We start from the raw sequence: 25298 nt of genomic DNA on the forward strand, positions 1-25298 counted from the left end.
AGATCTTTAATGTGAATGACATTATTTATGGACTTGTAATGGACAGTAAGGAAGATGCCTCCCTGAAAGATTGAAACTTAATATTTCATTAATGTGTAAATTTTGTGGTCAAGAAAATGAAACAATTTTGTATCTTTTTTTTTTCATTGTATTTACTCAAGAATATTTTGGAAAGATTTGGAATTGTTAAAAAAATAATAAGTATAAGATAGAAATTGGGTTGTTTGATGTTTTATTCTGATAATGGAACTTGAACTGTAAAGGACAATATATTTTTAATTTGTTTATGCTGTTAGGAAAATACCATATACATAAGAAAAAGTGGGCTCAATGTAAACCCAACTTTACCCATTTTCTGAATGACTTCAAAGTATATGTAAATCTTTTAAAACAATTACGAAACAAAAAAGCACTGACAACATGTAATGCTCTGAAAAAATTTAATTTCATGTAAATGTTATTTTACTTTAATGTTTATATTTATATAATATATAATATATATATATATATATATCTTTCAGAAACTATATGAAATGTAATACCTCTCGTTCTTGTGGCATTGAGTTAATAAAAAGAAAAAGGAAAATGCCTTCTAATCAACAACATCTTTATGCTTAAATAAATGTACACATAACTAAATATAATAAATAAATAAATAAAAAAGACTAGGGGTTCTCCTGTAATTTAGACGTTTTTATCAAAGACAGAAGATTTATTGCACTTTTTGTTTACCTTATCTTATTTGTTTTCATTATAGAAAGCACAAAACATTGGTTTCACCTTTAAATATTTTGATTTGTGTGTAGTATTTTGCTTATAATTATTTTAAGTAACGTATTACTTATGTAGGTGATTTGTTCTTTATTTGCACCTGTTTCTTTTTTTTAATGCAAATATGTACTGATAAGTTGTTGTACATTACTATATGTTCAATAAGAAATGTTAGGCTGCAAATAAAATAAATTACAATTTTAAAAGAAATGTTTAATAAACATTTTCCCATTCATTTTATTTTATTTTTTGATTGTCTTAACTATAAACATGCTTTCTCTTGAAAATGTATGACTTTTATTTGTGTTGTTACAAAAACTGGACGATTTTTTCTAGACACAATGACCCAAAATATATCTTCACCGTGCTACAAATGAATATAAAAATTATAACAATATATAATATAATATATGAGGCAATAAATTTCCGAAAAGAAAATTGAAAGAAAAAAAGAAACACCCGAACGTGACATCACAGGAAAATGGCGGCGTCCAGAGAGCTGTGCACCGACCAGCAGGTTACTTATGCTGCTAAAGGACGTCGTCGTGAAGGAAACTCGTCATTTGTAAACGTTATTGTGTAGTTCGATTTGGGAGAGTTTGTTTTGTTGACAGTAAAATGTTTACTCACTTAACTTATGTCAAGCTTTCTTGTTATCATTGCTCACAGACTACATATGTGCTTCACAGCCCTGTGTTTAATACATGAAGTGTCAAACTAACTCTTTTCAATGGCCATAATTAGATGTTTAAACACATTTGCAGTACTGACTTGTGTACTTCTTATCATTGTGTATGAAGACAACACTATTTGTGTTGCATTTTCACCATCAAAAGAAAGGCAGCATAGTTCAAATATCTCATACAGGATCATTAAAGCACAGAAGTACAGTCATAATGTATCAACTGTTCCTAGAGATCAGTGTGGCATAGCTGTGGAGCGCCGCATTGACTGTGCTAGGGACAGATCTTTGAGTCGGGCTGAATGTGAAAGCAGAGGATGCTGTTATTTGCCCCTGCCTCAGTCTGGATTAAGAGGACCACCGTGGTGTTTCTACACAGTCTTCTACCCAGGATACAAAATGGGGCCCATGTTGCCTACAGAACGGGGCCACAGGGCCATTCTCACTCGTTCAGCACCTTCATACCTGCCCCGGGACATCCACACACTGCAGCTAGATGTGATGGCTGAGACTCAGGATCGTCTTCATCTCACTGTGAGCAATTCTTTTTGACTTCTATATGAAATGAGCTCTGTGGTTTTATAGGGGCAAAATATGTAATGCAATACAATTATGGCAAATCAACATTAATCAAGCAGTTATATATTGATGTTATATATATCAGGGGTATTCAAACTCTCTGCTGGAGGGCTGGTGTCCCTGCTGAGTTTAGCTCCAACCTGCCTCAACACACCTGCAAGGGTGTTTCTAGAAAGCCTAGTAAGAGCTTGATTAGGTGTGTCTGATTGGAACTAAACTTTGAAAGACACCGGCTCTTTAGGGCTGAGTTTGGACACCCCTGCTTTATATGATGCTTATGTATCCCCACCGGTCCTACACCTCCCAACCCACTCCGAGCTGGTATCAAACCGGTGGCCTTCCGCATGGGAGTCGGTTGCTCTAACAAGGATGCTAAAGACCATGGCCTCTAGCATCTGTCGCTAGAGCTTCTTTAGAGGTCAGAGGAGTGAGGTTTACTTGCACAGCACTTATGCTGGCCTGCGTTACACTCACCCCCCTATACCTCACTCCCATCCAGGTCATGGCACCAATGTAACCCCGCCGGTCCTACGCCACCCAACCCGCTCCGAGCTGGTATCGAACTGGCGACCTTCCGCATGTGAGTCGGTTGCTCTAACAAGGAGGCTAAAGACCATGGCCTCTAGCATCTGTCGCTAGAGCTTCTTTAGAGGTCAGAGGAGTGAGGTTTACCTGCACAGCACTTACTAGCTGGCCTCCGTTACACTTACAATTAGGTCTGAACAATCATATATCATTTGAGCATCAATATTTTAATGTGTATATCTGCAATAATCAAATCACATTATTATATTATTTCTTAAAAAATGTTATTAAATATTCATTCATTCATTTTTTTGCCTTAGTCCTATTATTAATCTGGGTTCGCCACCGCAGAGTAAACCGCCAACTTATCCAGCAAATGTTTTATGCAGCCAATGCTTTTCCAGCCACAACCCAACACTGGGAAACACCCAGACACTCTTGCACACACTCACATACACAGTGGTCAATTTAGTTTATTCAGTTCACCTGTACTGCATGTCTTTGGACTGTGGGGGAAACCCGAGCACCCGGAGGAAACCCACAGTGCTACTCACTTGGCCACCGTGCTGCCATGTTATTAAATATATTTTAACTATACAATGATAATCATGCTATTTTGATTGTTCATTTTCTGTACTTTAATACTGTTGTGCTCTCGAAAAAAAACATGAAGCACTGTTTAATTAGCGTCAGTTTTAATTTTTCTGGACTTAAGTGCAGCATTTAACACGGTTGATCATTTTTGATTAACAGACTGGAAAAACTTTTAAGGTCTCTCTGGGAAAGTTTTTAAGTGAAGTTTATTTATAAACTAATTTTGAGAGGAGCACGCCCTCATTATGATTGATTGCACCTGGTCCACATTAGCTAACTCTGATTTACCGATCAGACGACTCCTTAACCACTATAAATAACCAAGAAATTAATTCCTGCTTTTATTTTCTCTTGGCTTGATTACTGCAATGCTATTTATATTGGTATACCTAAGAGTTCTATAAGGAACTTGCAACTGATTCTAAATGCAGCAGCCAGAGTTTTAATAAAATTGAAGAAACAAGGACCTTTTACACCAGCATTAATAGAATTACACTGGTTGCCAGTGCACCAAAGGATAGATTTTAAGATTCTTTTATTAGTTTACAAGGCACCACACAACCTGACACCTTCTTACATTTTTGACTGCTTATTAAGATTTAATCCAAGACTTTTGCTACGCTCTTTCTAGAGCTGGACTTTTAGAATTTCACTCTGTAAATCTGATGCCATCTGACCTTTTTTAGCTGTTATGCTCCAAAAATGTGGAATTATATCCCAAATTAAGTGAAAGAAACCCCCAGCATCCATGTTTTCAAGAAACATGTTAAGACACACTTTTTTAAAATTGCATATGAATATGACAGTATGTGAAGTTTTATATATTGCATTTTATATATATATACAGTTGAAGTCAGAGTTATTAGCCTCCCTCTTTATTTGTTTCCACAATATTTTTTTTTAACAGAGAAGATTTTTTTCAACACATTTCTAAACATAATAGTTTTAATAACCCATCTCAATTAACTGATTTATTTTATCTTTGCCATGATGACAGCAAATAATATTTGACTAGATATTTTTCAAGACACTTCTATACAGCTTAACGTGACATTTAGAGGCTTAACAGGGTTAATTAGGTTAACTAGGCTGGTTAGGGTAATTAGGCAAGTTACTGTATAACCAGGGTTTGTTTTGTAGACTATTGAAAAAAATTGCTTAAAGGGGCTAATAATTTTGACCTTAAAATGTTTATTTTTATTTTTATTAAAAACTGCTTTTATTCCACCCGAAATAAAACAAATAAGACTTTTTTTAGAAGAAAAAACATTATTAGACATACTGTGAAAATTTCCTGCTCTGTTAAACATCATTTGGGAAATATTATAAAAAGAAAAAAAAAAATCAAAGGGGGCTAATAATTCTGACCTTAACTTTATATGCATATATGCGTACATATATGCTTTTATCTGAGTTTATAGTTGTTTATCTTGCTTTATTTGTCTATACATTTGTTTTTATCTTTATTTTTTAATTGGTTTATTTTACAATGCTTGTTTGTTATTTGTGAAGCACTTTGAGTTATATGTATGTAGGAAAAGTGCTATACAAATAAATATTATTATTTGTCTATTTATTAAAGATTATAATTAATACAGATCCACTTCATAGAAAATGACTTGATCATCCCAGTCAATCTAAATTAATGAAATCTTTCCAAACATCCAACATACCTCAATTTCAGAATTTTCCAATATCATGGAGCCCTACTTACAATATAACATTATTTTTGTGTAAACCATTATTATGTATGGCTAATCTGTTTATTTTTACAACTGTGTAGAGTATACCTGCTTATCCAATACTTTACTTTCTTAAAGTGGTAGTTCACCCAAAAAGTATGTCATTATTTACCATTTACTCATTCTCCACTTGTTTCAGATTCCTGGGAGTTTCTTTCTTCTGTTATAAGATATATTGAAGAATGTTGAGGAAAAACAGGCAAAGCACATTTAGTTCTTACTATTGATGTCATTGGCTGCTTTCATCCAACATTTTTGCAGAATATCTTGTTTTCTTTTCAATAGAAGAAATAAATTGATACAAATAAGTTTAGAACTACTTGAGTGTAAGTAAATGAAGAGCAAATTTTGTTTGTGGGTGAACTGTTGCTTTAATTTCACTTTACCACAGTTGAAGGATCCTACATCTCCACGATATGAGGTTCCCTTTGTGAAGTCCCAATCCAAAGGCCACAAGAGCATGGAAAATCCACTTTATGATGTTGATTTCCAGCCAGAACCATTTGGGTTTAGTGTACGGCGAAAATCCAATGGCCGTGTTCTGTGAGTGCAGTTCCTTTTGACTTTTTCTGCCATTGCATATGTACATTTTTAGCTTTTACCAATGCCATTATTTCATTCAAATACCTATATGTTTTCATTCAGAATTGTGATTTAAACTTAAAATATTGCAAGTTTATAAAAAATATTTGAGTATAAAGCACTGTTTCTGTGTCATGTGTTCAAGAAAATCATCACTACCCAAGAAACCGCCACAAACAATCAATCAAAAAATGGTTGCTTTAACTTTATATTTAAATGCAGTGGCCTATATGCACACTGACTTTAAATTTTCAGCCAGGCAGCCCAAGTTCTTCCGGTGAACTGACTTTTTATTACAAAATTGTCACATTTAAAACCTGATTTCTTTAAAAACCTGCTATCTTCATTGCCTGATAGATATACGATATGAAATGGGTCTCAGATCGGACAAGAAGCACTGCATTAAATTTCATTTCATTATATTATGTATTTAAAATATGACGGTTATTTTACCCCAGTATTTTCAAAGGATTTTTTTGCTCTTGCCTGCTGATCTTGATGGCGCTAGTGGTTGCAACAGTCTTTTATCTTGTTTTACGCTTGAACAACTGAATGAATGCTTAAGTCTATTTAACTGAATGTAATCTAATTACATTACAACATCGATGCTGTAAAAACAACTTTGTGAAATTAAAAATAGTCGCATTAAGCTTTCACGGGACAATTATCGTCGGCTTTAAAACTCTAGGTGTGCATATAGCCCATTATCCAAAGTTCCATAAAAATAGATTGAAACTATAGCTAACAGTCCATATAGCTGAATGGTAGTGTTACTTTGCTAATTTATGAAATAAGTCCTAAAATAAATAGTCAAATTAATTAGTTTCAGATAAACTATTAATTTTCAAAAAATTATTTATTTAAATAACTTTTTTTAGTATTAGATTTTTATTTATTTTTACCAGGGGCGTCACAATGGTGCAGTGGGTAGCACGATTGCCTCAAGGCAACAAGGTCGCTGGTTCGAGCCTCTGCTGGGTCAGTTGGCGTTTCTTTGTGGAGTTTGCATGTTCTCCCCTTGTCGCGTATATTTCCTTTGGGTTCTCTGGTTTCCCCCACAGTTTAAATACATGCGCTATAGGTGAATTGTGTGGGTGTGAATGAGTGTGTATGGATTTTTTCCAGTACTGGGTTGCAGCTAGAAGGGCATCCGCTGCGTAAAACATATGCTGGATAATTGGCGGTTCATTCCGCTGTGTCGACAGCTGATGAAGGGACAAAGCTGGGGGAAAATAAATGAATATGTAATATTCCAACTTGCCTCAAAACACCTGCCTGGGTGAAGTATACCTAGTAAGACCTTGATTAGCTTGTTCAGGTGTGTTTGATTAGGGTTGGAGCTAAAATATGCAGGACACCGGAGTAACCGGACCTCCAGGAACAAGTTTGGTGATCCCTGTTCTAAGCGTAAGGGCTTATTATGTGGATCTGTCGCCATCTTGTGGATAGAAAACGTCAACTGTCTTTGGTCTTTTATACTATGGCAGGCTTATGCCCTCTCTCAGAAATTGTAAATATTCTAAAATAGGCACTATTCTTAAAAATAAACTGCATAGTTGCAATCTAAACAACTACATTCTCGACTAAAAAAAACCTCAAAAGTACATTTTGTTGTCTAACAGCAGTAATATTTGTCAAACTGTAGTGTCTCTCTGCTTGTTGCTGGCTGTATGTGGGCGGAGTAATACACAAAGGGTAAAGAGGCTGTATGGGTGCTGATATTACTTAAATATCGCACAGCTATCAGCCAATGAGATTCGAGAACCAGACAGAACTGTTGTATATAATATAATATAATATAATATAATATAATATAATATAATATAATATAATATAATATAATATAATATAATATAATATAATATATGAAGGTAAATAGAAGTATTAATCTGCACAATTAAATCAGCACCAATAACTGTCAGACTTTACAGACTAATGATTTTTGGCTTGACACTCGTGCTAACAGTGAAATGTTGCCTTTTTCAACCATTTACCCTTTTGATTGGCATATGTATATTCTGTGGTTATATTTAATCCGCGACAGTGACTTTACTAAATGCGTCATATTCTTTCTTTTCCTAGTCTGAACACTACAATAGGCCCTCTGCTGTTTGCAGATCAGTATCTCCAGCTCTCTACCAGCCTGGCTTCCTCTACAGTCTCGGGACTGGGTGAACATTACACTCCCATCACGCTGGACCTCGACTGGAGCTCTGTTTCATTATGGAACAGAGACATGGCACCACATGTAAGACCGTCACATCTTTTCACATTTTTCTTTAACCTCCTTTTATTTATATTTTAAAATAACTCTTTTTAGAGAAGTGCCAACCTGTATGGCTCCCACCCTTTCTTCCTGGTCCAAGAAGGTGATGGACAGGCACATGGAGTCTTCCTTCTCAACAGCAATGCAATGGGTACAGTTTTCCTGTTCTCCTTTCATGATGTAATATAACATGTTTAATAACTCTAAACACCTGACAATTGCAGAAGTGTTTATGCAGCCTGCTCCAGCATTAACATGGGTGACCATTGGAGGAATTCTGGACTTCTTCATCTTCTTGGGCCCGAGTCCTCAGAGTGTGATTCAACAGTATCAGGAGGTTATAGGTATTAAATAATCTGAATTATTTTGCGATCCTGATGTTTTGATCCCAATATTTGTTAAGATAGTTTCCATATTGTTAAAATAAGTGTTTTATTTTATTTGCAGTCGTAAATTAATTATTTAGACCTTGATATCTGCTCTGTTGACATTTAATGTTAAAAATTCAACTCTACAGTTTAACAAAGGGACTTTTTGTAGTTTGAAATTATTTACTGTATAAAATATAACATATAGAAAAAATAAATCTGTAAAATAACAAAAATTGTACTGGCAGTTTATTACGAAGATTTTGTACTGTAATGTAAACCCAAACAATATATCACCATAATAAAAATGTTCATAAAAGTCACCTTTTTAACTTTTCAAGATTTAAAGTTGTTGGAAGAACGATCCAAGTGCCATGATGCAATTCAAAAGCATAAATAAATGGAGAAAAATAAAAAAACATGAATCACAAAATATCGAAAAATGCTAGTTTACACAGATATTTTTTACTGTGTGGAGGAAATCAGTTCACTTCACATGAACTATTACGAAGGCTATTTTATTTTGCTTGGAAGCACTGCAACTTTGACTGAACTCTTGGATTTTCTAATTTACTTGATCCTAAAGATCTGGGTGATCTGTTGGGTTTGTATTCAGTGAGCATACCTGTTATGTATTGAGGCCATTTAGTGATTTATTGACAAGTAGTAATACTTGAAAATCTTTTCTGAATGTAACTGGAAACCAGTGTAAAGACCTGAGGACAGGTGAGATTTTCTGGTTTTGGTCAGAATCCTAGCTGCAGCGTTCTGGATAAGCTGCAACTGTCTTCTTGGGAAGAACGGTGGTAGTCCATTACAGTAATTTACCCTGCTGCTGATAAAAGCATGAACATTGCGCGGGGGCATTTTGGAAGGGCACTTTCTATCCAAGACTAAAAAGGGCATGTGCACTGCACATGTTGAGCCCTATGTGTGCACGTGCCTGTACATAACGATTTTGATGTCAAATGTCTTTATACAAACATTTTAATTACTTTTACTCACCAGTTGCTTCTTCTCATTGGTCCTCGTGGCAGAAGAAAATGGCATCTGAAAAAATCTTTCAGGGATATTGCTGCATAAATTCCCGGATGTAGTAGTCAACACTGTATTAGCGTTAGGAAAATGTAACTCTGTACGAAAAGGAGGCAAATCAGCTTCCAACACTGAGAGTGTTATTTTATCTTTATCTAACTCTAGAATTTCAACACTTTACTCTGAATTACCTCAACACTCGAAACTTAACACTAATGAATTTGCTGTGTGTCTTTATAGATATTATAATGGACTACTAGTTTCGTCTTTCGTCTTCTTGACACTAGCGATATGGCCTTCATTAACTGCTCACTAGTGTTCTCATTCATGCATCTCTTTCTGACAAGGACAGATCTGTGGAACTCCAATGGAACTTCAGCTTATTGTGTTGTATCTTCTCTGTTAAGGATATCCTATGATGCCTCCCTACTGGTCACTGGGTTTTCATCTGTGTCGTTGGGGTTATACCTCCACCAACATCACTAGGACAGTAGTTCAGCTCATGCGGCAGGCCAAGATACCTTTGGTATGCAAATATAAATAAAACATAGCTGCATAACATATATATGGCAAATGTTTCTGACGGAAACTGAGTTTACTCCACTTTGCAAAACATATAAATGTATATTAAATAGAAAGTCAACAACTATGGAAATGACATATATAGTAAATAGATTATAGTCAATTAATATTATTACTTTGTTTTACGTATTATATACTCATAGACTAAATAGTCATCATTCTTAATATTATTTCTGCAAGGATGGTTTTCACTTTTGGCTACTACCATTACAATATAGCCTTAATAACCTTAAATGTGCTTCTGTAGGATGTACAGTGGAATGACCTTGATTATGCAGACCAAAGAAGAGTCTTTACTTTCGACCCGCAGCGGTTTGGAGATTTGCCTCAAATGGTGGAAGATTTCCATCAGCTGGGGATGAAATATGTGCTCATTCTTGTAGGTGGATGATTTTTTTTATCATGGAAATATTAAATATGATCAACTTGTTGTCTTGTGTTATGTGGTAAAACGTCAGTGTCATATTGAATAAATAAATCTACAAATACATTACAAACCATCAAAACCAGCACATTTGAATCCTTTTTAATGTGTTTTGGGACATTTCTCATTAGGATTGATTTGTTTATTTGTTAAAGAACCAGTATAGTTTCCATTAAAACCAATATGATTTCAAGTGTACATTAAAACCATTATAAAGCCTTTGTAGGTTTCTGTTGTTTTATCAGCAGGGAAATTAGCCACAGGACACAAATCAGCATGTTAAATAACTTGTGATGTTATGCATTAGGATCCAGGCATCAGCAGCGCGAGTCCTCCTGGTTCATACAAACCGTTTGACGATGGACTGAAGAAAGGAGTTTTCATCAACAACTCCACTGGACAGATCCTTATTGGGAAGGTTGGTGTCACACATGAAAGAAATATTACTGTCATTATAACAGATCACAAGATTACAAGATCTATTTTCTTCCAGTGTAGTATTTATAATATTTTAGTCTTTAGGGCATAAGGTGGAAAACATTTCGATTTTGTTCATAATTTAATCAGGTATGGCCGGGTCCGACTGCATTCCCAGATTTCACCAATCCTACAACACAGGACTGGTGGATGGACTGGATCAAAGACTTTTACAACAAGGTACCTGTGGATGGACTTTGGATAGTAAGTATTCATTCATCTTCTTTTCGGCTTAGTCCCTTTATTAATCAGGGATCACCACAGTGGAATGAACTGCCAACTTATCCAGCACATGTTTTACTCAGCGGATGCCTTTCCAGCCGCACCCCAACACAGGGAAACACCCACACACTATTGCACACACTCACATGCATTATGGCCAGTAGTTTATTCAATTCACCTATAGCGCATGTCTTCGGACTGTGGGAAAAAAACGGAACACCCAGAGGTAACCTATGTGAACACGGGGAGAACATGCAAACTCCACACTGAAATGCCAACTGACCCAACCGGTAATTGAATCAGCGACCTTCTTGCTGGGATTTGATCGTCCTACCCATTAAGCCACAAAATAAAAACACATGAAAGGATGTATTATTTAGGAAAATTGTCTGTATTTTGAAGCTGTCGATAATAAGATTAGATTTTAGTACTTAAAGAAAATTTATTTTTATTGATTAAATATTACTAATATTTTTGCATTCAATGTCATTAGACATAAAACAAATGTACATTTTACATGCAAATATCATAGACTGTAAAAGATATGGACATAGTGTCTGTGATGTCACCCATATGTTTCTGAAGGATGCAAATGAAGCTAATAATTTATCTTAAATAAAACAAATACTTTTATGGAGATGGTATATCATTTCACTCACCTGGGAGATGGAGGCCTCATGAAGGGTTTGTGTGCACATTAAAGTGCACACAACATGCCATATCATCTGATAATTGTAGTAAATATTTTCAAAAAGCATCTGACTGTGTAAAGCCACATTGAACAAAACAAAAATACGATGTACATGTCGAAATCAGCGGCTAATCAGCCGGAATTAGCTTCACGAGGGAGAGCGGTAGGTTGCCGCTTGGCAAATATACATAGTTGTTGTTTTTCATCTTATTTTACAAATTAAATAAAACTGTTGTTATTAAATGTTATTTATTTTTTATTTCCTAATTTTTGTTATGTTTTAACAGGTTTTAGGTGTTCTTTTAGGAAAACTGGATTTATAAAATATACAATTATGTTTCAGTCATTTTATTTGTATTTTTGTTTTGTTAGTAACCTAATAACTCATAATAACGGTCCATAATTAGTACACCTAAATTTATATGTTTGGGGTAAAATATTCATTAAACATAAAAAAAAGAGCAAAATGAAGTGAAACAAAAATTATACAATTTTGTTAAAATGTTTAAGATTGTTATTTTCTTTCAATATTTTGCATGAATTTAAATCTATTATCTTTCTATTTCTGAAGATGTTCGGTGACTAAAACATTTTTTGATAATTATATCCATTTAATAAATCTGTTTTGTATGAACCGAAATATATTCACTGAGATATTCATTTTCAAATCTCATTTATGTTGATCACTGTATATAACTTACAGATAACTGCAACTTTTTTCTGTGATTTTCTTGTTTACAGGACATGAATGAGCCTTCAAATTTTGTCCAGGGCTCTGTGGATGGATGTCCTGACTCTGAATTGGAGAAACCACCATATACACCAGGTCACAATACTAAAGTCTTTTTAGTAGAATACTATCACTCTTTCTAGTGATTTAATGTGACATGCATCTGTATTCATAGGTGTGATTGGAGGCCAGTTAAACTCAGGAACTCTGTGTGTGTCCGCACAGCAGTATCTGTCCAATCATTACAATCTACACAACCTCTATGGGCTGACCGAAGCCATCGCCACTCACAGGTCAGAGAAATGCCACTTCAGTTCATAGAAAAACTTTATAAAACACAAATAACAGGGCAGAGTTTGTTGAAAGCAATTTATCTTACCACTAATAGTATGGGTAAATTGAATAAACTAGTTCGTCCATGGTGTATGTGTGTGAATGAGTGTGTGGGTGTTTCCTAGTACTGGGCTGAAGTAAAATGAATGAATGAATGAATGAATGAATGAATGAATGAATGAATGAATGAATGAATGAATGAATGAATGAATGAATGAATGAATGAATGTTATTTAATCTTAAAGGACTTCAAAAGGGCGAGGCAGTGGCGCAGTAGGTAGTGCTGTCACCTTACAGCAAGAAGGTCGCTGGTTCGAACCTCGACTTAGTTGGTGTTTCTGTGTGGAGTTTGCATGTTCTCCATGCCTTTGCGTGGGTTTCCTCCGGGTGCTCCGGTTTCCCCCACAGTCCAAAGACATGCAGTACAGGTGAATTGGGTAGGCTAAATTGTCCATAGTGTATGAGTGTGTGTGTGTGGATGTTTCCCAGAGATGGGTTTTGGGTGGAAGGGCATTCGCTGCATAAAAACTTGCTGGATAAGTTGGCGGTTCATTCCGCTGTGGCGACCCCAGATTAATAAAGGGACTAACCCGACAAGAAAATGAATGAATGGAGTCCTCTTCATTACTAATGTTTCGCACACTTTGTTGCTAAAATACTTGTTTTTGTGCTAAAATGCTTTATGAAATAATCGTAGAACAAATATTTTTGACTGACGCGTACATTATTTTTATTTTTAGATTTAAGATGTTTAGTGAAAGATGCATTTAAATGTGGTTTGATATTTCAGGGCACTGCTAAAAGTGAAGAAAACTCGGCCGTTTGTTTTATCTCGATCATCTTTTCCGGGACTGGGTCGTTTCTCTGCACACTGGACAGGAGATGTGCGAAGTGACTGGGAACAACTGCGCTTTTCAATACCCGGTGAGAGACGATAAACGAAGGTTTCAAAGAGGATAAAAATAAAGTTTAGCTTATTCTTTGCCCTAAGAAAAGAGCTTGTCAGAATTTTCTTATGCTAAAGAAAAAAAGCATGACAAAATATACAGATCACAATGTAAAAAATTTAATATGAATTGTTTTGGAAGTTTAATTTTACTGCAAAATAAGATGAAAAATGACTTTATTTATTTTTGGTTCCTATTAGTAATGCATGTTTTATCTCTGATGTAATGCTGTGTTTTTGTGTGTATGCACCAGCTGTGCTCCTGTTTGGACTGTATGGCATTCCATTAGTGGGAGCTGATGTTTGTGGATTTGGTGGAGACACTAACGAAGAGCTGTGTGTGCGCTGGACACAACTTGGAGCCTTTTACCCCTTCATGAGAAACCACAATGACAGACCTAATGCTGTGAGATAATGCTTAACTTTTGACAATTTTCTAAAGGAATAAATGATATGTATTTTAATTGGCCACTTTATTAGGTACACCTGTCCAACTGCTTATTGATTCAAATATCTAAGGTCTAATCACATGGCAGCAGCTCAATGCATTTAGGCATGCAGATGTGATCAGGATGATCTTCTGAAGTTTAAACCGAACATCAGAATGAGGAAGATAGAAACTTTAAAGTTTGACTTTCTCTTTGAAAAAAGGACAACATATGCTGAAACTGTAGGGTTTGCAACACTCTAATTGCTGTAAATTTACAGTATTAGTGGCAATTTTAGTTGCATATAATACTGTAAAATTTACAAGTGCACTGTAAATGATTTACAACTGTGCTGCTGTTTTACTGGGCTCGTCTGAGTATTTCAGAAACTGCTGATTTACCGGGATTGCATCACTCTCATCTTTAGGGTTCACAGAGAATGGTCATCCAGTAAGTGGGTAAAACTGCCTGAGGTCAGATGAGGTTTAAGCTAATAGAATGGCAACAGTAACTCATTTAATCTGAGGTCTGCAGAAGATCATCTCCGGACACAAAACATATCAAACCTTGAAGCAGATGAGCTACAGCAGCAGCTGAAAAGCACACATGTGACACTCCTGTCTACGGCTAAAACCATCATCAAACCAGGACAATAGAAGACTGGATAAAGGACGAGTCTCTATTGTTGCTGTGATATTTAGATGGGAGGGTCAAATGTGGCATAAGAAAACATGGATCAACCCTACACTCTATTGACAGTTCAGGTATCTGGTGGTGTAATGGAGTGTGGGAGATTTTCTTGGCACACTTTTAGCCTGTTAGTGCCAATTGAGCATGAATAAAACTAGTCTGCAGTCTACTTTGGTATCGTTGCTGACCATGTTCAGTTCAGTGTGTTCATTTCATGACAGGATAATGCACCATGTCACAAAGCTCAAATAAACAACAATATGAGTAATGCTTCCAGCAGCTTGTTGCATATGCCACAAAGATTTAAAATATTGCTGAAGGCAAAAGTTGTAACAAGGGTATTAGCAAAGAGAACCTAATAAAGTGGCCAATAGACACAGTCGAAGACAAAACTTCACTTCCCAAGTGCTGTTTATGGAGAGAAGACTGTTTTCAACATATTTTTAAACTTAATAGTTTTAGTAATTCATTTGTAACTTGTTTTTTTTTTGTATTTGTCATGATAATAGCGCATAATGTTTTTGCTAGTTACAGTGCATCTGGAAAGTATTGATTCACTTTTTCCACATTTTTTAATATTACAGCCTTATTCCAAAATGGATTAAATTCATTTATTTCCTCAAAATTCTACACACAATACCCCATAAAGTGTGAAAAAAGATTTTTTGAAATTGTTGCAAATTTATTTAAAAAAAATAAATAAATAATGAAAAATCACGTGTACAGAAGTATTCACAGCCTTTGCTCAATACTTTGTTGATGCACCTTTAGCAGCAATTACAGCCTGAAGTCTTTAAATATGATGCCACAAGCTTGGAACACCTGTCTTTGTGACTTTTTGCCCATTCCTCTTTGCAGTACCTCTCAAGCTCTATTAGGTTGGAGGGGAAGCAACGGTGTACAGCCATTTTCAGATATCTCCAGAGTTGTTCAATAGGATTTAGGTCTGGGCTCTGGCTGGGCCACTCAGTGACATTCACAGAGTTGTTGTGAAGCCACTCCATTGATATTTTGGTGGTGTACTTTGGGTCACTGTCCTGCTGGAAGATGAACCGTCGCCTCAGTCTGAGGTCAAGAGCACTGTAGGCCACTGTGCTCATTGGAACTTTCAGAGCAGCAGAAATTTTTTTGTAACCTTCCCCAGCCTTGTGCCTCAAGACAATCCTGTCTCGGAGGTCTACAGACAGTTCTTTTGTCTTCATGCTTGGTTTGTGTTTTGACATGCACTGTCAACCCTGGGACCTTATATAGACAGGTGTATGGCTTTTCAAATCATGTCCAATCAGCTGAATGTACCTGAGTGAGCTCAATTTAGAGCTTCATGGCAAAGGCTGTGAATACTTCTGCACAGGATATAAGAGAATTTAAAAAAATGAAAAGCTGCTTTTTTAAGCCTAACTAAAAGCAATAAGGCTTTCTCTAGAAGAAAAAATATCATTAGAAATTCTGTAAAACTGTATTGCATTACTGTAAAAAAATTCTTTCCTCTGTTAAACATCACAGGGGAAATATTTAATAGAATAATTAAAATTCAACAGGGGGACTTGTAATTGTATCTTCAACTTTAATTATTAAAAATACTCCACATTATCAGTAACACATCGCATATTCATGCCATATTTCATACTTCCAGCCTCAGGAGCCATATGTATTTAGTCAGCGAGCCCAGGATGCCATGAGGATGGTGATTAATCTTCGATATTCTCTCCTGCCCTTCCTCTACACACTCTTCCATCACGCGCACACCTCCGCCAGCACCGTGGCCCGCCCTCTCTTCCTTCAGTAAATGCAGTTCAATATCTCTTTATCTGATTCTAGCGGTGATCTCTTTACTGACATTTGCTCATTTCTTTCAGGTTCCCCACTGATCCAGATTGCAGGAGCATTGACAGACAGTTCCTGTGGGGGAGTTCACTGCTCATCAGTCCAGTTCTGGAGCAGGGAGCAGTGGAGGTGATGGCGTATCTCCCCCCGGGGACTTGGTACAGTCTGCACAATGTAATCCTTACTCATATATTATATACCAGCAGAATAAGCTTGGCATGAAATATCATTACAATTTAAAAGAGCTGTTTTCTCCGACTTTTTCATTTTAAGTGAACCAATAATTCTGCATACTGTCAATGCTCATAAAAGTATTGTGTATGTACGTTTCGGTCTCCTGACCTTCATCATACATTTATGCGCATAGAAAGTCAGAGCATATTTACCATATAAAACAATATCTAGTGAATATGACTGATGCAAACCAATCAGTATGTGTAACAACATAACAATCAGGTGTGATCGTAGTGTATGAGAGTGTGTGTGAATGGGAGAGTTCATGTGTGCTTCCCATTGATGGGATGCACCTGGAAGGGCATCCGCCGCGTAAAACTTATGCTGGATAAGTTGGCGGTTCATCCCGCTGTGGCGACTCCTGAGTAATAAAGGGACTAAGCCGAAAAGAAGATGTATGAATGATATTTTAGAACATTACTGTATTTACTTTTATGACAAATAAATGCATACATGATGTGTTAAAAGTGATAGTTCACCCAAAATAAATGAGTCACTATTTACTCACCCTCAGCTGGTTTCAAAACTTTATGAGATTTGTTTTCCTGTTAAACACAAATAATATATGTTAAAGAATGTTGGAAACCAGTAAACATTGACATCCATATTAGGAACAACAAATACCATAGAAGTCAATGGTTACCGGTTTCCAACATTCTTTAACATATATTATTTGTGTTCAACAGTAGAATGAAACATTTGTAACAAGCAGACGGTGAGTAAATAATAAAAGGATTTTCATTTTTAGTCAAACTGTCCCTTTAGTTTACTGAAGCTAAACATTTCCTAGCCTTTTTCAGAGAGCGTGCTCCACATTGTTACATGTGTACATACATATAGTGTGTGATTTGAGTACAGTTTCATTCAAATGATTACTCTTCATCTGATATTAAATATTCTGTGTTGTCATATTCTTTAGGGCCAAACATATTACAGTAAAGGACAATACATTGTGTTTCCTGCTTCGTTGGACACCATCATCGTTCACGTGAGAGAGAGGAGCATCATCCCACAGCAGGTAAAGGGGCCAGACATGACCTAACAATATTTGTAAATCAAATTAAAGGGTTAGTTCACCCTAAAATGAAACATGTTAATAATTGCTCATCCTCAAGTCATTACAATCCCCCGAGATCTTCCTTCCTAATTCAGAACACAAACTAAGATATTTTAGATGAAATGCGAGAGCCTTCATAAGCAAGAAAACGTCAAAGTCCAGAAAAGGAACCAAATACTTTGTCAAAACATTTGATGTGACTTCAACCGTAACTATAAGAAGCTTCTGGAACACATTTGTTCACCATAAAGACTGTACAAATAATCGCCTTCTTTTGTCTTCCATGACAGATCATGGTGCAAATCCACAACACTGATAATATGAGCTTTAAATATGATTAGGGGCCATTTACACATAGCATGATGATAACTATACAAAGCACATTCACACAACATAATCAGGATTATTAAAAAATACAAAACGCCCCTAGACATAACAATTACAATAGAGAAAGAGATCTAAATATTGCTCTGAATGTAAAATAACACCAGAGATCAGACCACAACTGTATTGATAAAGAGGTAGACTCAATTCTGTTAAGTTCATCTTTATTTCTATAGCGCTTTCACAATGTAGATTATGTCAGAGCAGCTTCACATTGAAGATTATAGTGAATTGGAACAGTGTCAGTGCTCAGGATACGGCCTGGTCTGGGAGTATGGAATACTTGAGATCAACTCTTCACAGGCCTTGGATCGCATCTATGGCACTGCATACTCTCTGGGGGCTTCGAGATGAGTATCCCCAGGTGGAAATAGAGAATAAAGAGAATAATTAGCGTAGCTGCTGTTCATAGTGTATTTAAACAAGATGCATGGAGCACATTCATGAATTGTACTACTATATGATGCATTGAGTGTATGCTTTACTAAAAAAGATAGGTCTTCAATCTAGTTTTGATTGTAGCGATACAGAAGGTTGGTTAGATAAACAGAAGCTAGATTATTTAAAGCTTTATTGGTAAGAAGCAATATTTTAAATTCAATATGAAACTTAGCAGGTAGCCAGTATAAAGAGGATAACATTTGGGTGGTATGACCATGCTTGATGTTAAAGAGTCATGAAACCCTAAAACACATTTATATCATATATATCTGTGGCATGTTGCTTAAGACATTATTGTTCGGACACATATATTTCACTATCGAGCGAAATTTTTTAATTTTTTTGTTGTTTAGAGCAAATTCCTTCTGAAAAAACAAGAAATTTTGAAGCAACGTCACAACCATGAGGTAAACATGCAATGTCTGGGTGGTAAATGGGCGCCAGTACACAGTGATGACATCAGGTTTTCAGTGTTCCTCTGCATTAAATGCAAAATCGATTGATTATAAGCCCGGGAAATAGTCGTTAAAAAATACACGGAAGTTATGCAAGCCAGGGAAGTAAAAATCAAAAGCACCCTCAGTACCCAACCACCCACATCCACAGTGCTAGTTTCTGAGTCTTTGTGTTGCCTCTTTTGTAGACATTGTGAAAAAGAATTTGTCTTTTTTATTCCGTTACTACTCTGACTGTAATCGCTAAATTCACGGTTTGATTTTACTGATTACATGACCTGGATTCACTGGTTAGAGGCACTAGTGGCAAACTGAGGACATCTGCTGGTTACAAGGGGGTGGAAGGGCATCCGCTGCGTAAAACATATGTTGGATAAGTTTGGCGGTTCATTCCGCTGTGGTGACCTCTGATTTATAAAGGGACTAAGCTGAAAAAAAAATGAATGAATGAATTATTGTTCATTAGTGTAAATGCAAATATATTTTTGGCATGTTTTTAGTTATTATGATTGGTGTGAATGGGCCTTCACAGTTGAAACCCTGAAGTCAGAGGGGTTGTTTTGATTGGTTCCTCTTTTTTTGGACTTTGAACATCTTGGGACTTCATATGGAGGATGAGAGCTTTCAGATTTCATGTAAAATATCTTATATTGTGTTCTGAAGATGATTGAAGGTCTTAATGGATTGGAATAACATGAGGATGAGTAATTAAAAGCTGATATTTTCATTCTTGCCTAACCCTGTAAAACCCTGTAGCAAACAAATTTTTAGTTAGAACTTTTTTGCTATCTTGTTTCTCAGGCTCCTGCTCTGACCACTGCAATATCTCGCAAAAACCCTTTCACCCTAACGGTGGGACTGTCAGTGGGAAATTTGGCCAAAGGAGAACTTTTTTGGGATGATGGAGAAAGTCTGGATACTTTTGAGCGGGGAGATTATTCATATCTTCTCTTCTTTGCTGAAGAGGTAGGAAACAGGGTGAAATAAAATATTAAATAAGCTAAACAACACAATTCTTGAGTTTTTTGGGGGGACTGCAAAAAATTCTGGCTTCTGTCTCATTCAGAATAGCAGTGACTTTGTAGCGGCCTTTCACTCTGGGTGGTGACCTGCTTCAAACGCAGCAGCAGTGTTGCCAAATTGGAAATGTCAAAGTATGATACCAGAACCTCAAAATCATTGTATTTGGAGGAACATTATCGTACACAAGTCAAACAGAGAGTATAAAGATATTATCTAGACAAAAAGCTCTTTGACACAACGTGCAAATGACCACAATACGTAAAAAAAAAATTCAAACTCCACCTACGAGTCGCTGTCATTGGATACCTGCATGTTGCCAGATGTATAGGGATTCATTTTGTGGTACAAATTGGACAGCAACAAAGTGCTGCTTGGCTTGAAAGCAGTGCACCCTTCTGAATTTTTAACACACTCTCAGGTGTGCACGAGCCCATTCAGAGTGTCTGAGTGAATGAGCCGATTTTGTGGCTTTGTTTTGATGAGATTAACTTTGGAAAAAACATGTTTATGTGAAGCATTTGAATGTGAAAATAAAACGAGAACATCAAGGGCAAACTCCCCTTCTCATATCCTTTTTAGCACTACTTTTTAAAACTTTATTGCTTAAACGATTGGCCTGACGATATAACCTGAAAACTACTGACCTATAAGCACCGCGGGGCAGGAACGTTAACTTGTGAGAGAGAGCCATTCTCCACGTTGATTGAATGAGAAAATGTTATGCAAGATGAGATAGAAATCGTCCCTAACTCCACGTTCTCCTCACAGACAGTAGACAAAAAATACAGCTAGATCAATAGTTATAGAAGCCCCAAGATTGCAATGAAATTAATTTGAAATACCGTAAAATTCTGAAATTATCGTACATTATTGTATTTTTTACATTATTGATCATACAGAGGTCGAAATTATCGTACAAATATGATAAATATTGTATGTCTGGCAACGCTGCGCAGGGGTGTGTAGGTATATACAGCACGAATACAACCGGCCTCTGAGTGAGCTGAGAGAGGATCATGTGAGCTCTACTGGTGTTCCTATTGGCTGTCACTCAAGATAGTCGCTCTTCATTTGCATAAAGTTGAAGGATTCTCAACTTTTTTGCGTTGCTCGACACCCAAACCTGATCGCCAACGGTCACTCTCAGTGTTGCCAGATCCTTAATCAAAATTAGGAAAATTTGGGCAGTTTTGCAACAGATCGCCTGCCCACGTGTTCTTGATTGTGTTGTCGTCGCTGTTGGAATCGATTAGCTACATCTGGAGATGAAATGAACGATTGCTTGTTGCTTTTGCCACTGCGAAACGCTTTTAGTGTTAATGAGGCTTTCCACACAATCGATTTGTGTTAGGACATGAAGGAATGAAGTTAAATGACTAGTTTTTACAAATTGAAGTCGATTGAGCATAAAACAATTAAGTCGTCTCAAAAAAAACTCAATAATTGTGTTGTGTCAGCTTATTTTATATAAGTAGTTTGAACAAATAGCAAAACTTAATTTTTCTGAGTGTAAAATTTGTAAACATGTTGGGAAACACTTTATTTTAAAAGTCTGCTATAGACATTCTGTGAATTATAAGTACAACTTCAACTACCAGTGGTTAGACTATTAGTAGATTGTCAACTTAAAGGGACAGTTCACCCTAAAAATTTAATTTTCTGCAAATTTACTCAGGTCATCAAAGGCTTACCAAAATATTTAGTATTTTTACTGTGTTATTAAAACAGTATATAAATGTTACTCCAAAATAAAACTTCATATGTGTAATCCTAATATATCTTCAAAATGCCAAAGGTGCAATGCAGCTGAATGTAGTTAGCTGCATACAGTTGAAATCAGAATTATAAGCCCCCTTTGACTTTTTTTTCTTTTTTAAATTTTTCCCAAATTATGTTTAACAGAGCAAGGAAATTTTCACAGTATGTATGATTATATATATATATATATATATATATATATATATATATATATATATATATATATATATATATATATATTTTTTTTTTTTTTTTTTTTTTTGGAGAAAGTCTTATTTGTTTTATTTCAGCTAGAATAAAAGCAGTTTTTAACTTTTTAAAAACCATTTTAAGATCAAAATTATTAGCCCCTTTAAGCTATATAATTTTTTTTTCGATAGTCTACAGAACAAACCATCGCTAAAACAATAACTTGCCCAATTACCCTAACCTGTGCCTAGTTACCCTAATTAACCTAGTTAAGCATTTAAATGTCACATTAAGGTGGATACTAGAGTCTTGAAAAATATCTAGTCAAATATTATTTACTGTCATCATGGCAAAGATAAAATAAATCAGTTATTAGAAATGAGTTATTCAAACTATTATGTTTAGAAATGTGTTGAAAAAAAATCTGCTCTTCATTAAACAGAAACTGAAGAAAATAAACAGGGGGGCTAATAATTCTGACTTCAACTATATGCTTTGGAGTAGTCCTGTTTTGTCAGATTTTTGGGGAATATATATCAGGACACCCCTGAACTAGATGCATCTCATCATAAAAAAAATACTTCACACTTCTGTCTGGAACGGCTGGGAATAAATTGAATCATGTCACTCTCCAGCTACAAAGCACTGGATCAATGAACTCATTTCCTACTGTATACTTACTGTTCAGTGTCAGAGGATCACAATGGACTTTTGAAAAAAATGGGGACCTTTTTCTGGTGTATCTTCCATTTCTTAGTTGGTATTTTTATTATTATTTATTTTATGTAGTTTTTTTTAATCTCTGATATTTAGTTTTTTTTTCTTTCTTTATTTGTTTTTGGTTAAGTAAAAAAAAGTATGTTAATCTTTTTTACAATATGATTTGTTTTTTTTTTTTTCAGGAAAAAAGAATATATTATTAATATTTTACAGTTATAGATTTTATCTTTCATCTATTTAGAACACCACCTGAAACCCGACAAAATAAAAAAGAAGATGAAGGCTTGACGTTGTGTTTAATATTTTGATTTTATGTTTCATTTCTGTCTGTAGTCATATGTGGTCAGTAAACCGATCAAATTAAACGGATCTCTTGATGGTTTGGTCCTGGGGGAAGTGCGTGTTTTCGGGGTCCAGACTCCACCTACTGCCGTATGGGCCAACGGACAGAAAGTTCCTGACTTCTCATACAGATTAGATACCAAGGTCGGCAACAGCTTTACTTTAGTGTCGATATTTTGGTTTACTTCTGTGTAATTTAGTATGTATATTTGCATTATAAAATTTATTTTTATTTGTGCAAAATTAAATTTTGTGTGTGTGTGTGTGTGTGTGCGTGCGTGTTTTTTTTTTTTTTTTGCAGGTTCTGACAGTAGCTGGTCTGGAACTACCAATGACTGCCAAGATCACAATACAGTGGAGCTGATAAAAAATCTACTTAATGTTCTGTACTTATTCAGATGCATATTAATCCAATACACCTAAGAAGCCATGGCTTACAGTGAATTTATAACTGCCTAACAATGACCTTTAGCTGTTACAAGTTCACGGGATCTTTCTATTGTACATTGTAATTTAAAAGTGCATAAAAAATAATGTTTATTTTTATTCAACGTTTTTAATGCTTTTATTGTTGTAAGCTAATAATTAGCATATTCCATAGCTATACTATTTATTTTATTATAAATATATCTGATATAAGGAATAATGATTCTTACTATTGTTGTTCTTTGTTTTACTGTATTATTACATTAGTAAGAGTAGCAGTAAAATATGGTCTATTTCATAGACCAAATATCATAGACCGAATTTTATAGTTTTATACATGCTGCCTTCACATTCTGAAGTGTAGCCTATTTTATTTTACAGAAGGATTTGTTCATACACTCTCAGAAATAAAGGTACAGGAGCTGTCACTGGGCCAGTACCTTTTCAAAAGATACATATTTGTTCCCAAAGAGTCTACAGTGGTACCTCAAATGTGCATATTAGTGCTCAAATGTACTTAAAAAGCACCTTTGATGTACCCCTGTGGACTCTTTGGGAACAAATATGTATCTTTTGAAAAGGTACTACCCCAGTGACAGCTCCTGTACCTTTGTTTCTGAGAGTGTACAGTACATCCGGAAAGTATTCAAAGCGCTTTACCTTTTCCATATTTTTTTATGTTACAGCCTTATTCCAAAATGGATTAAATTCATTTACTTCCTCAAAATTCTACACACAATACTCCATTATGACAATGTGAAAAAAGAGTTATTTAAATTGTTGCAAATTTATTAAAAATAAAACCTGAAAAATCACATGTTCATAAGTATTCACAGCCTTTGCTCAATACTTTGTTGATCACCTTTGGCAGCAATTACAGCCTCAAGTCTTTTTGAATATGATGCCACAAGCTTGGCACACCGGTCTTTGGGAATTTTTGCCTATTCTTCATTGCAGTACCTCTCAAGCTCTATCAGGTTGGATGGGAAACGACAATGTACAGCCCTTTTCAGATCTCTCCAGAGGTGTTCAATAGGATTTCTTCGAAGGTCTACCGACAATTCCTTTGTCTTCATGCTTGGTTTGTGCTTTGACATGCACTGTCAACCCTGGGACCTTAAAGTACCTGAGCTCAATTAAGAGCTTCACGGCAAAGGCTGTGAATGTGAATGTACAAGTGACTTTTCAGGTTTTTTATTTGTAATAAATTTGCAACAATTTCAAAAAACATTTTTTTCAGATTGACAGAATTTTGAGGAAATAAATTAATTTAATATATTTTGGAATAAGAATGTATTAAATGTGGAAAAAGTGAAGCTCTATGAATACTTTCCTGATTTCACCTGATTATATACACCATTTCATGCTAAAAAAAAAGTTATTTAGATAAGTTGGTTTCATATTCACACATTCAGACTTTCTTTCTATAACAAAAATTTCAGAAAAAGTATTATTTGGAAATGTTAAAGAAAAATCATATTAGTAGCCATTGACTATCAAAGTAGGCTTACAGTGTTTACAATCAAAGTAGGCTTACAGTGTTTACAGTCCAATAAATAAGTGCTAATGTTGTTTTGAAGTCATACTTGCATGTGATTTCAGACCACATATTGAAAGTACCATGGTAAACTATATAAGGAGCATGTCCCAAGTTGTCAATGAACGAATGAGCGAATATTTCACCAACTTTATCTCAATAAAAATGTGTGAGGTGGAGAATAGTGCTCTTACCATTAAAGTACTGTGGTATATTTACTAGATATTAGCCAACTTATATA

General features: G+C 35.4%; 1 protein-coding gene across 2 annotated transcripts; it reads left to right on the forward strand.

The window, feature by feature from the left end:
- Positions 1 to 1236: 1236 nt before the first annotated feature.
- Positions 1237 to 23740, forward strand: gaa (alpha glucosidase). Of its 2 annotated transcripts, none has more exons than XR_015480585.1 (19): positions 1237 to 1987; positions 5285 to 5436; positions 7558 to 7723; positions 7796 to 7892; positions 7966 to 8085; positions 9552 to 9670; positions 9974 to 10105; positions 10458 to 10568; positions 10718 to 10831; positions 12282 to 12366; positions 12446 to 12563; positions 13394 to 13527; positions 13804 to 13955; positions 16301 to 16449; positions 16524 to 16649; positions 17645 to 17743; positions 19864 to 20028; positions 23086 to 23238; positions 23396 to 23740. XR_015480585.1 is itself a non-coding variant. In XM_087244159.1 (19 exons), exons 1-19 carry the CDS (start codon positions 1502 to 1504, stop codon positions 23456 to 23458), a joined length of 2757 nt encoding a protein of 918 aa, XP_087100285.1. In that variant the 5' UTR covers positions 1237 to 1501; the 3' UTR covers positions 23459 to 23740. The 2 variants fall into 2 exon arrangements, 1 of the variants encoding a protein (XP_087100285.1); XM_087244159.1 differs by having other exon boundaries at positions 16524 to 16665.
- Positions 23741 to 25298: the final 1558 nt, after the last annotated feature.

This window comes from Danio rerio, chromosome 3, assembly GCF_052040795.2.
Source record: "Danio rerio strain M-AB ecotype USA chromosome 3, GRCz13ab, whole genome shotgun sequence".
Taxonomy (NCBI): Eukaryota; Metazoa; Chordata; class Actinopteri; order Cypriniformes; family Danionidae; genus Danio; species Danio rerio.

What these genes read in the sequence shown, in the direction of transcription:
- gaa (XM_087244159.1), top strand. Translation starts at nt 1,502, where the DNA reads ATGGCCATAATTAGATGTTTAAACACATTTGCAGTACTGACTTGTGTA. An exon ending in GACAGATCCTTATTGGGAAG is followed by an intron (nt 10,569 to 10,717) that starts GTTGGTGTCACA and finishes TAATTTAATCAG; the next exon opens with GTATGGCCGGGTCCGACTGC. An exon ending in GAAACCACCATATACACCAG is followed by an intron (nt 12,367 to 12,445) that starts GTCACAATACTA and finishes CTGTATTCATAG; the next exon opens with GTGTGATTGGAGGCCAGTTA.